The sequence below is a fragment of the Sus scrofa genome, chromosome 9, assembly GCF_054392235.1.
Source record: "Sus scrofa isolate SSC_HxYL_T2T_F1_AM1 chromosome 9, Sscrofa_HxYL_maternal_Yorkshire_Landrace_v2.0, whole genome shotgun sequence".
Classification (NCBI taxonomy): domain Eukaryota; kingdom Metazoa; phylum Chordata; class Mammalia; order Artiodactyla; family Suidae; genus Sus; species Sus scrofa.
The window spans coordinates 138,626,829-138,639,439 of NC_139391.1; the positions used below are offsets into that span (position 1 = coordinate 138,626,829).

General features: G+C 45.2%; 1 protein-coding gene across 1 annotated transcript; it reads left to right on the forward strand.

Annotated features, from left to right (window-relative positions):
* Nucleotides 1-270: 270 nt before the first annotated feature.
* Nucleotides 271-11,989, forward strand: LOC100736782 (nucleolysin TIAR-like). The gene is made up of 4 exons (XM_084978612.1): nucleotides 271-556; nucleotides 5,449-5,613; nucleotides 6,342-6,454; nucleotides 11,174-11,989. The coding sequence occupies exons 1-4, from the start codon at nucleotides 271-273 to the stop codon at nucleotides 11,951-11,953; spliced, it is 1,344 nt and encodes a 447-aa protein (XP_084834738.1). The 3' UTR covers nucleotides 11,954-11,989.
* Nucleotides 11,990-12,611: the final 622 nt, after the last annotated feature.

Below are 12,611 nucleotides of genomic sequence, written 5' to 3' on the forward strand. Positions count from 1 at the left end.
TTTTGTCTGAAATGGGGAAGTGAAGTCGACTGTAGAAAACTACATAGTAAAATAGAAGTGTGTACTCCCTGGGGCTAGAGAGACGGCTCTGACGTGTTCTGCCTGGGGATTGGGGTGGGTAGATTTCCTGTGGAGTAGCCTTCTCGTGGGGGCATTGCTTCCTGAGAGAAGGGCACATGGACGGGGCAGATCTAGACAAGGGGGGACCACTGGCTTCCTTCTAGGGGATGTGGCTCTGGAAGCCACCATAATGTACCTTTATGAGGCAGGATGGGTGCTGCTGCCCTGGCATTATCCCTGTTAGCCTTCCAGAAAAGGCTTGCTTCACAGCAGAGCAAACGTGTTCATGGGCTTAGGTGCAATGCAAGCTCCGGCACCGGCCTCTGGGCAGTGGGGAGGAGGGTGGTCGTCCTACGCGCCCTCCTTGTTAACTGTGAGGCCCAGGAGCATCAGGGGAAGAGAGAGCTGCGCCCCAGGGTCCCAGCAGCCGATAAGCCCGTGGAGGCCTCAGAAGATGGTGCAGTGGTGACCGAGAGTCCAATGGCGCAGAGGCATGGTAGGAAGCAGGGGGATCCGAGAGGGACAGGCTGGATGCCAGACCAAGCTCCCTGGGGGACGGTGAGGCTTGAGCGGGGCTGGGATATAAGGTGAAAAGTGGAAGTCCTTTTGATGATGCTTAAGAAACTAGAAATTTCGAAGGTGGTAAGTATCAGAGCTGAGCCTGGCTTTGGGTACAGCGGTTAACCATTTCACTGTGCCAGCCTTCAGTGTCTCTTTGCTAAAATGGGTTCAATTCTATTTCTCAAAGTCCTTATTCTGATTGAAGGTGATGCTATGTTAAAGCGCCATAGATAAAAGCATGTTATTATTTAGCACTCTCAGTATTTCTGGTACATGGGCAATCTCAACCCCGAAGCTAATCTGTGCCAGTGTTGGTATAATAATTTGTTAACCTCTATGCCCTGGACCCCATTCGTATCTCAGCGGCAAGATTATTCCAAAGAGCAGGCGAGCAAGGGGGCTGTGGTACAGAAGGCTTCTAGGCTTGCTTTTCTTCAGAAAGCCAGCATTTTTCTCCCTCAATCTCTCCATCTTTTTTATATGGCCACATATATCCCTGTGGAAGCCCCCAGCCAGGGATTGAAGCTGCACCACCGCAGCGACCCAAGCCACAGTGGTCCTTAACCTGCCAGGCCACCAGGGAACTCCTCATCTCCCTTTTGATTGGGGTTTCAGAATGAACGGCTGAGGAGCTGTTACGCATTTTGAGTTAAGATTTCAGAGCCATCCAGGGGGGCGGAAAATCATGAAGAAGAGGAAAGCTACTCTCATCACCAGATGCTTACCTACGGCTAAGAGTAGGGAGCATGAGAAAGACGGAGAGGAGAAACACAGTCAGAGAGGATCCAAACCTCTTTCACTGGGAGTTCTCTGGAGCTGGTGGGAACACACGACATGTATTTTGAGCTGTGTACGTCTCATTTCACTGTTTAAAGGAAAATGGCAGACCAAGGCCCCTCGGGGCCCGACCAGAGAGAGGGGACCTTAAGGTATACATCACTCGACACTGTGACCTTCTCAAATATAAACATTCCCAAGATGAATAGTTTATGACTTCTGCTGGTGCCTGAGATATCATAAATGAATGAATTCGATCTGGCCACAGGTAATACCCACTGCTAGAAATGTGCAAAGCCAGCAGAGGAAAAAGAAGGGCATGGAAGCTTCCAGTTGTCCTTACAAGAAACGTGATTATTTCTCATTTGTAGCACGTGTAATGTATATTAATTTTCATGCTATAGCTTGAGTCTAGAAAAGAAAAGGATTCTTGCTCTTTCTGGCTGATAGTACAGATTCTTTACCCAATACATCTTCTCTCTTCTTCTTTTTTCTTTTCAAAGTTTTATACATGTATAGTTGAACTCCCTTTTTTCTTAATAATTCAGCCTTTGTGAGGGTGGCCGTGGCCCCAGTTATTCCCAGCCCTCCTGGCACAGAGGGTTGGCAAAATGGAAGCATCCTGGCCAGGGAGGTATAAATGTAAGTCCCCGGATGAAACTCCTGGTGACGTCCCGGGAGGGTACAGATTCGTGTAGCTCTCACATCTCCCGCCTTGCCCACTGTTCTACTTTCTTCTAGGAATTAAAGCCAGGAGGCTTGTGACTCTGAGGATGACAGGTGGCCACTGAGACGCTGAGCAGAAGCACAAGGCACCTGGGCTCTGCTGATGTCTTGGAGCCACTGCATCATATTCCTCAACAGTCTACTTCTGGACTTTTTTTTGGACAAGAAAAATTAACCCCTTAGTGTCTTTGTGGATTGGTTGAAGCCCAACACAATTCTAACTGATTGAGTGGTAATGCCTAATTTCAAGATGCCTGCGGAGAGAGAAATGAAGTACCCATTCTAGCAAATTCACCCTGACTTCCTGGTGGGGTGACCAGGTGGAAAGGGTTCAGTGCTTTCCTTGGCACTGAACCCTCAGCCCAAGGTAGCCGTGCCAAGAGGAAGGGCTTCTTCCTCCCGGACACTTACCTCATGTCTTTCCTGGAGCTTCGGGTAGGTGGCTGTAGACTTCTCGGCTCACCTCAGGGTGAGACAGGCTATGAAGCGCAAGAGAGAACCCAAGGTCACGCATGTGGGCAAAGACCCCAAATGACCCTTGCTCACCATCTGTGGGAAAGTCAGAAAGATAGTCACAGCTGCCTCATGGCAGCTCCAGAAGCTTTAAACGGTATTTCATGCTAAGCATGCAGTAGGCACCCTGAAAAATTTTGTGAGGTGGAACAGAAATCAGAAGTCTCTTTCGTCTGTGGCCATACCACCCTGAACACGCCTGATCTCATCAGAAATCTCTTTCGACTTGTCCAGATATATTACCAAATCATGGGAAAAATATATATGTACATGTGACAGAGGCCAGGACACTGAAAGCTCAAGGATATCTAATTAATGAAAACATGGGAACCAAATTCCCATGTTGTTTTGACATGAACTGTGCCCAGGTTGACCTGAACTGCTCTTCCTGGAGTTCCCATTGTGGCTCAGTGGAAACGAATCTGACTAGCATCTGTGAGGATGCAGGTTGGATCCCTGGCCTCGCTCAGTGGGTTAAGGATCCAGCGTTGCTGTGAGCTGTGGTGTAGGTTTTAGACATGGCTCAGATTTGGCGTGGCTCTGGCTCTGGCTCTGGCTGTGGATGTGGCCATCAGCTACAGCTCTAGCTCGACTCCTAGCCTGGGAACCTCCGTATGCTGCGGGTGCAGCCCTAAAAGAGAAAAAATAAAAATAAATGCTCTTCCTATTGGGCAAAGTTGCTGGTGGGTTAGTGAGGTCTGTGATATCTACATTTGCGCAGGAGGGGATGACTCGTGCTTAATTTCATAAGTCGAATCAAAATTGCACAAAGGGAGCATGTCAGATACACGAAGAATACTGCACCAAAGGCCCTTCTCCACTTCATTTCTGCTCTTCTTCCATCAGGTTACCTATCACCTTTTAAGGTTCTGACTCTGACAGCTCAGGTTTCCTGAAAAGGTGCATGGCATGGGAAATTATTTGTAGCCTTGAAAACAGAACAGCCCCCCATGGAATCCCAAGGAAAACACCAGCAGTGGAGTAGGTAAGGGAGGCATTTGTTGGCAAAGGAAGCAAAAGGAATCGTGTAAAGCTTTTATGAGCTTTTGGAAGCAGCCTGGAAAGCGATGATCTTTCTGACGGCTACACTCCGTCTGAGTGATGAGAAAAGGTAAATACACCAACGGACTGTTCTTCAAATGTGGCTGCGAGGTGACTTTTTTCAAGGGAAGCCTATTGGAGATAAAATGAGGCGGCCTTTTAATGTTCTGCTCCCATCAAGTTATTACGAGTTGCTTTATAACACACAATACCAGGAGTAGTGGCCCCAGGCAATGTCCCGAATGTTGCCCCCAGAAATCTAATTTGTAGGTCTGATGGGGACCCACTAGGAAGGGCAGCCATCATCTGCACAACGTCTTCTCAAAGACCTTTGTGTGTGTGCACGCGCTCTTGCGCTCACGCGCACACACACACACACAACACACACACACACACACACACGCACACGGGAGTTAAAATTGATTTTCAGTGTGTTGCCAGCCACAGGGGACTCTAGTGCCTCCAGCGGCATTTCCTATAGAGACATTACTTATCAGAGCTGGTCAGCATCAGCAATCTCTCAGATAAATAATTTATATGGGGAACTAATAAAATAATGGAGTACTTCAGGGATAGTAATAAGCACGCAGAACCAGGACGCCCTGGGGACACTCCAGAGAAAAGACTGCAGCTGGGGTGCACTGCTTCTCCTGGCGTTCACTCCTCACTGCCCCCAGCCGCCCTTGCGCCCATCCCTTGCCTGTACCTCTTGTCCTTTAAACTTGTGTAAATCCTGCCCATACGCCAATGACCAGCTCAACTCTCTTTTTTTGATGTAGCCCTTCCTGTTCGTCCAAACCCAGCCTCTCCCTTCTTCAAATGGTTGTTATGTTTATACGACCTGTCTAATGTCCTTTTGATATAGCCATGTGCTACTTTCTCCTGTACCAACATTTTATTTTACTTATAATTTTTCTATGGCCACACCCAAGGCATGTGGATGTTCCCGGCGAAGGGACTGACTCTGAGCCACCCCTGTGACTTACGCCACGGCTGCGGCAATGCCAGAGAGTTTAACCAACGGTATTGAGCCAGGAGTGGTACCTGTGCCTCCGCAGTGGCCTTAGCCGCCGCAGTGGGATTCCTAACTTGCCACGACACAGGGGGGATCCCTGTTTATTTTTGGACTGAAGCTAGTTTCTAAGCTCTTTCGAGGCAAGGTATGTTGAACAGCCCCGCGTTCCCAACCGTACTTGGCACGTTGCTTTTAATCTGCCAGTTGTATACATAGGCTAACTCACCTCCAGGGCGAGGACCCTTTCAAGGAATCATTTCTGACATTGCGTGAGTCTAACCCTTGAGGAAGGGTCTAAATATATTGGATTTGGTGGTAAGCTTAAAGGCAAGGATTCTTTGTTTTTGAAGAAGGTGCAAACTACGCCCAAGAAACCAAAATATCAGATTATTTTGGAGAAAATTAAGGAAAAACCAGAGAGTCTGATCAACAGTCAATCTAAACAACTGTACATTCTAGAAAGAAGTCTTTTTGTTCCCGCTTGCCTTTGGATCAATGGAATAACATCAAAGGAAAGGCCTCAAAGGCAGGAAGGGGACCAAGGGACCACAGTGGGGCACCATCTTGGCCTACGAGGAGGCTTAGCTCCCGGGTCTGATGCCTGCAAAGACTGGCTTTCTGAAGCCCTAGCTCTTCTCTGGGGGTCTTCTTGGCCCCTCAGGATCTTCCCTGGAATCCCCAGGTTTAAGAAGCAGTTATATATGTTACTCTTTATACTGGCCTTCCTCCGGCATGTCGTCATCTTCTTTGTTCAGGAAACCCCACGGTCTTGGGTGAAAGCGGGCTCCCTGATGCCACCGGTGCTCTCGTGTTCTCTCCCTGTAGTGCTCCAGACTCGCTCCAGAAAGCCTGTCCTCCGCAGTTCCCCACCCCACGGGGCTTCGTGTTCTTCTGGATATTCACCGTTCATGTGATGTCATGTATAAACTTGTTGGTGCCTATCTGCAGAAAGAAGAAAAAAAGGAAAAAACCAATATCCTCCAATACTTAGTGATTTGGAAAATATGTACATGATTCCCAGTTAGGATCTGTGTGTGTGTGTGTGTGTGTGTGTGTGTGTGTGTGTGTGTGTGTGTGTGTGTGTGTGTGTGTGTGTTACCCCGAAGTTCCTAGGCCAGGAATCAAACCTGAGCCGCAGCAGTGACTTGGGCTGCTGCAGGGACAAAACTGGATCCTTAACCCACGGAGCCTCAGAGGAGTTCCATGCTTCCTCGCTGAATTGTTTGCAAAAGAGGAAAGAGATGTAGTATCTGACAATGAAAGGAGTAAAATACTGGAGAATTTTAGTTTCCCCCTCTAGATGTTTTCAAAGCAGGGGTAATGGCTTTTGGTCTAGAACAACTCAAAAGAAATCTCTCTTAGAAGCATAAAGATAGAATCGGCAAGCTCACAATACTTTTTTTTTTTCAGGCTGAGAAAAGAAAAGCAGGATCATTTCCATGTGCAGAAATTATATGTTGGACAACGGGAAGCCCCTTCATTTCTTTGATCTATTAGCCACGAAGCAGCAGCCCAAACTTCTCACCATTTCCTAGTAAGCGTTCTTTCACTTCTCTCCTGTAATTGCCAGAAAGGTCTCTCGCATTTGCAATATTTTAGGATTTTTATGTATTAAGCCAGCGAATATAAAGTGTCCTCTGTTTACCAGGCATTAAGCCAGACATGGAGGATACGGCGAGGAACAGAGATATGGTCTCTTTCTTCACCGAGAGCCTTAAAAATAATGAAAAAATATGTCTTATATTAAGTGCAATTAAACCAGTAATAGGAGTTCCCCTTGTGGCTCAGCAGGAAATGAACCTGACTAGCATCTATGAGGATGTGGGTTCGATCCCTGGCCTTGCTCACTGGGTTAAGGATCCGGCATTGCCGTGAGCTGCGGTGTGGGTTGCTGTGCATTGAACACATGTATTTTCCTCTGATAAGTGTGTGTCTGCGATACCTGTGGCCAAGTCAGTGCCCACAGGAAGGGGCGGTGGTGATACAAGAGGCAGAGGGACTGGACCACGGACACAGTCAACTTAAAGGGAGCATCGCTGCTGGACTCGAGGAGAGTCGGACTATTACCTGGTGCTGTCATCTGTAATAGTATTTTCAAGACAAGCTAAATGCCTAGATTTCATGTGATATTTACACATTTCCAAATGCTAACAACTCACTTTTTAATTTTTTCGGCCTCCCTGCACACACGCAGGTTCCCCGGCCAGGGATCAAATCAAGCCAGGGCTGTGACCTATTTCATAGTTGCAGCAACGCAGGATCCTTAACCCACTGCACCAGGTTGGGGATGGCAACCGTCGCCTCCAGAGAGACAAGCCAGATCATTAACCGCCCCACCACAGCGGAAGCTCCCTCTGCTTGTTTACGCCATAGTAAATGGATATTTTTTTCTTTTCAGGGCTGCACCTGTGGCATATGGAAGTTCCCAGGCTAGGGGTCAAATTGGAGCAGCAGCTGCCGGCCTATGCCACAGCCACAGCAACACCAGTTCTGAGCCACATCTCTGACCTACAGCAGAGTTTGTGGCAATGCCAGGTCCTTAACCCTCTGAGGAAGGCCAGGAATCAAACCCACATCCTCACAAACATTGTGTCGAGTTCTCAACCTGCTGAACCACAATGGAAACGTGCCAACGACTAATTTAAAAAATACTTTGTGGGCTGAGAAACCACCTGTTAGTAAATTGTGCAAATCACCTGTCGCAGTCTAGCTCAGGACGGAAAGACACGTGGAAGCGAGAATTTGGCCTATATTGTATGCTTTTATTTCTCCAGCCCCACTCAGTGCCTGGGACCAGGTGGTCTCCAGCATGCAGGGATGAAGAGATACCTCTGTCCTCCATTCTCTGTGCCCAAATACATTTAGCCTCCGTTATCCGAACCATATAAAACATCAGCTTAACAAAAGAGAGTCAGTGTAATTATCACATTTTTTTCTTTTTTGGAGGAGGAAATTCCAGTACCCAATTTTTCTCAAACACAGTCACTAATTCAAACACTCCCAGACCTCTCTGAGTCAGACTGAGTTTTCTAATGCATTCCAGGCTTTTCTTTTAAGCAGCCATCACGAAGTAGTTATTTTTTCCCCCTGTCTGGCATCTTAAAGTGTTTTTACCAAACGTCTAATTAATTAACCTTAATTAATGGGAATTTAAAATCCCTTTCCAAAGCTGCAGTAATGTAAAGCTGACCTCTCTCGCTGGCAGGAAGATTCAGTAGAAAGCCCTGCATTACTCTTAAGAACATAATATTCTCAAAACATGCCTCTTACGAAGACTATGAAATTGTTCAAAAAGAAAATCCAGCAGAAATTTTCTCTATCGAGTGGCACAAAGCTATTTAAATAGAATTACTTTGTCAAGCCAGCTTTGAGCTAAGTTATTCTTTTGTGAGATTTCTTTTTTTGCTTTGAGTAGTTTTTTTTGTTTTGTTTTTTGTTTTTGTTTGTTTGTTTGTTTTACCCCTTCCCCCCTCCCTGATTCTTGTAAAAAAAAGAAAAATCAATATTTTCTGGAAGAGCAGAGATGAGAGCCTTTGGAGAACTCCTCCTCCTGTTTGCTGCAAAAACATTAACAAATGTCACCAGCAAAGTTGGGTACCAGGGGAAACTGGGCGACCTCATGAATATATTTTCTAAAGAGCTTAAAATGTCTATCTTGTATATTCTTCGTTCCTTAAAGAGTCTAAGAGTTATTGATCCCTTTGACTGCTGCAAAAAAGCAATTTAAATGCACCACAAGCTCTAAGGATAAATGTATAGACTGAGCAGTGCCCGTTCAAAGCGGCTTTTAAATGTCCCCTTTCTCGATGTGGAGACCTGCTATGCCGTAAAGGATGCCCCTTGGTAGGATAGCTGGTATCATTGACTCTATTACAGCAAAATAAAAGGAAATTAGTGCTGCTTTCACTTACAATGGTACTATTGGAGAGCCCTGTTAAAACGTATCAGATAATAAAAAATTGATTTTTGCATTCATTGGCCATTATTGCAGAGCTATCATCTTGTCTTCTAAAGACATTTTGTCTCTCTGCAGCCATCATAGGCACAGTCTTCCAGAGCAGCATGCAGGATAAAAGTGACAGAGACAGGAAGCTATGCACAAGGCTCTAGGAGCTACAGGATTTTAAGTGATCCATTCTTATCTCTGCCCACGATCTTCTAGCGACGCTGATCACCTACTCCACCCGTTTGCTGTAGTTTCCCCGCGGACCAAATGTGCTTTCTCTGTCTCGCAGGGGTAGTGGGAGGTGGCTCATGCATGTGCCCTAAGGTTAGTACCAAACCAAAGTGAGGCATCCATTTCCAGGAGAAAGAGATGCTTTTATCCCTTAGGAATTTTGAGCTACTTTGAAGCTATGGGTTCTGGCTTTGTTCCTGCCACCCAAGAACCTTCAAAGGCCCCCCTTCAGCCTAAGGATCAGGGGGTCCTTCTGTGACATTTCCCTTATTCATACTGAGACACCTTATTGGGGATGTACAATGAGCTCTGTCTTTTGAGTACCCAGTAACACGAGGAATCAGAATCATCTCATACCCCAGTGGGGTAGTGCCGAGCGGAGAGTACAGAGTCAGGTCTCAGAAGCTCTACCAGCTCTGTGGCTAACTAATCATGCAGACTGGGCTGAGCCATTGACCTCCTGGAGTTTCTGGTTGATGTAGCTGCAAAATGGGGTCCACAATGAAAAAAATTTGTAAGGACGAAATGAACAATGTGAAAGCATTTTGTTAAGCTCTTCAGAGAAAAATGCTATTTGCAATATAGGTCAGTCACAAATATTCTACCTTTGGGGAGAGTTTCCTGCTGGTTTCATCTAGATCTCAGTCATGGGCTCCATGGCCTATAACTGATTTTGGCTGAGGTTCCTACTCTAAATTTTTCCCATAAACCCTGTAGTTTTTTTTTTTTTTTTTTTGTCTTTTTAGGGCGGCACCCGCAGCATATGGAGGTTCCCATGCTAGGGGTCGTAGCCACTGGTGGCCTACACCACAGTCACAGCAGTGCTGGATCCTTAACGCATGATCGAGGCCAGGGATCGAACCCACGTCCTCATGGATGCTAGTCAGGTTCGTTAACTGCTGAGTCACGACGGGAACTCCAACCCTGTCATTTCTACTACCTCTCCTCCAATAGCAATCTGAGTCTGAAAACTCCAAACTGTGAAATCCAGTGGTTTCCTCCAACTTCAATTTTACCCAAGTAGAAGTACTGCCTCCCCCTGACTCCTGTAAATATTAGCAATAAAAAACCTAGGATTCATCATACCCCATCTAAATACGTAATGTATTTGATTTTTTTTTTTAAAGGCTACCTGAGTCAGTAGCCAGATGGTTTCACTCTGTCCCCTTGTGCCAGCCTCTTGTCACATAGTAGATTCTTTTTTCAGGGACCGTTACGTTGCTGCCCTTGTGTTTGCTGCAGCTTTGACAAATTTGAACAGCAGCCGAATATCCGTGTGAAATCTCACAGGTCGTATTGCCAGGCTGGGCAAAGGCCACTCAGGTTCACAAAGCTTCAGTGCCCAATCAAGGGCAATGTTTCTCTTTGTAAGAAGACTGCTGGATTTCCATTACACTCATGCACATACCCAGCCTGAGATGGTTTTGTTCTGGGTGATCAAAATGTAGAAAACTGTACATGCATCTCTGCTCAGGCCATAGTCGGTACTGGGCAAGGATAAAGCCATGACATTTGTTATTCTGTCCTAACATTCTGGTGAGGTCAACCTTAAAAGATTTGGAATGTACTATGGATTCTTTGAATTTTCTGTCGTATATTAATCCATCAAAATTTTTTGAACTTAGATATTTCTTTTCTGGGCTGAATTACTTTCAGAGAACAACAAATGCTAAGTTACATTTCTAAAATGAGAGTCTGATTGTGTCATTTCTTTACCTAAAAACTCCAGTGATGCAAAGGGAACCTTCCTACACTGTTGGTGAGAATGTAAATTGGTGGCGCCACTGTGGAGAACAGGATCGAGATCCCTTAAAAAATGAATATGGAATTTCCTTATGATCCAGCAATCCCACTCCTAGGCACATATCTGGAAACGGAGAAAACTCTAATTTGAAAAGATGCATGCACCTCAGGGTTCACAGAATCACTGTTTACAGTAGCCAAGACATGAAAGCAACCTAAATGCCCATCCATAGAGGTGGATAAAGAAGATGTGTTATATGAATGGGAGAAAAATTTTGGGAAAGGAGGTCAGAGTAAACTGGGCAACAACACCAAGTAGCCAGAAAAAAGATACTTCCAATCAGTTCCACGTGTTTGTTGGGGATTTGAGTCCAGAAATTACAGCAGAAGATATCAAATCAGCATTCACCTCCTTTGGTAAAATATCAATTGCTTCATAAGAATGGACAGGATCTTGAAGTCGAACTGCAAGGAACTGGGCACATTGGAACTCAGTTCTGCCCAAACTCCAAAATGATGGTAGAGAATTGACCAAGAAAAATAAAGAAATCTGTTAACAGGCCATAGTTAAAGATACAGCAACTGGAAAATCCAAAGGCTATGGCTCTGTATCTTTTTACAACAAACTGGATGCAGAAAATGCAGTTGTGCGTATGGGAGGTCAGTGGTTGGGAGGTTGTCAAATCAGAACCAGTTGGGCCACACGCAAACCACCTGCACCTAAAAGTACACAAGAAAGTAACACTAAGCAGTTGAAATTTGAAGATGTAGTAAACCAGTCAAGTCCAAAAAATTGTACTGTGTACTGCGGAGGAATTGCTTCTGGGTTAACAGATCAGCTTATGAGACAGACATTCTCACCATTTGGGCAAATTATGGAAATCAGAGTTTTTCCGGAGAAGCGCTATTCATTTGTCAGATTTTCCACCCATGGAAGTGCAGCCCATGCCATTGTCTCAGTGACTGGTACTACAATCGAAGGACGTGTTGTTAAATGCTATTGGGGTAAAGAATCTCCTGATATGACTGAAAACTTCCAACAGGTCGACTATAGTCGGTGGGGCCAGTGGAGCCAAGTTTATGGAGATCCACAAGAGCATGGGGATTTGAGTCCAGTGGCAAATGGGTGGCAAGTACCACCTGACGGAGTATACGGGCCGCCATGGAATCAGCGAGGATTTGGAGTAGATCAATCACCTTCAGCTGCTTGCCTGGGTGGATTTGGTGCTCAGCCTCCCCAAGGACAAGCCCCTCCCCCTGTAATACCTCCTCCCAACCAGGCTGGATATGGCATGGCCAGTTACCGAACACAGTGCGCTGGGACTCTCAACAAAATGTAATTCATGACAGCTTCAGTTTCCTTGTGACATTCTGAAGACATGAAAGTGGACATCGGAAAATGAAAATATTTATTTTAAAAATTGAAGTATTTGGAACCTTTAACACAGTTCTGCTTTGGTGAAGGACACATGTCTTCTAGTTCTGCCTTTTTAAGTTTTTGTTCATGATGGATATGAACATGATTTTTCTTTGTGTACAAAAACTAAAATAAAGTCAATAAAGACAAAAAAAAAGAAGATGTGTTAGATACATAAGATGGAATATGCTCAGGCATAAAAAGGAGTGAAGTAATGCTATTTGCAGCAACATGGGTGGACAGAGAGATTATTATACTAAGTGAAGTTGGTGAGAGAAAGACGGATATCATATGTTATCACATATAAGTGGAGTCCAAAAAATAATACAAATGAATCTATTTACAGAGTTGAACAGACTCACAGACATAGAAAACAAACATATGGTTACCAAAGGGGAAAGGGGGAGGGATAAATTAGGAGTTGGGATTAGCAGATTCACACTAATATATGTAAAATAGATAATAAACAAGGACCTACTGTTAGCACAGGGGATTGTGTTCAATACCTTGTAATAACCTATACTGGAAAATAATCTGAAAAATATGTAATAAATATCTAGTGTATTACATGTATGTATGAG

Excerpts from the sequence above, each read along its gene's own strand:
- LOC100736782 (XM_084978612.1), top strand. The coding sequence starts at position 271 with ATGGGTGCTGCTGCCCTGGCATTATCCCTGTTAGCCTTCCAGAAAAGG. Across the intron at positions 5,614-6,341 it reads CACCGTTCATGTGATGTCAT|GCATTAAGCCAGACATGGAG; the intron begins GTATAAACTTGT and ends TCTGTTTACCAG. Across the intron at positions 6,455-11,173 it reads TATTAAGTGCAATTAAACCA|GCCATAGTTAAAGATACAGC; the intron begins GTAATAGGAGTT and ends ATCTGTTAACAG.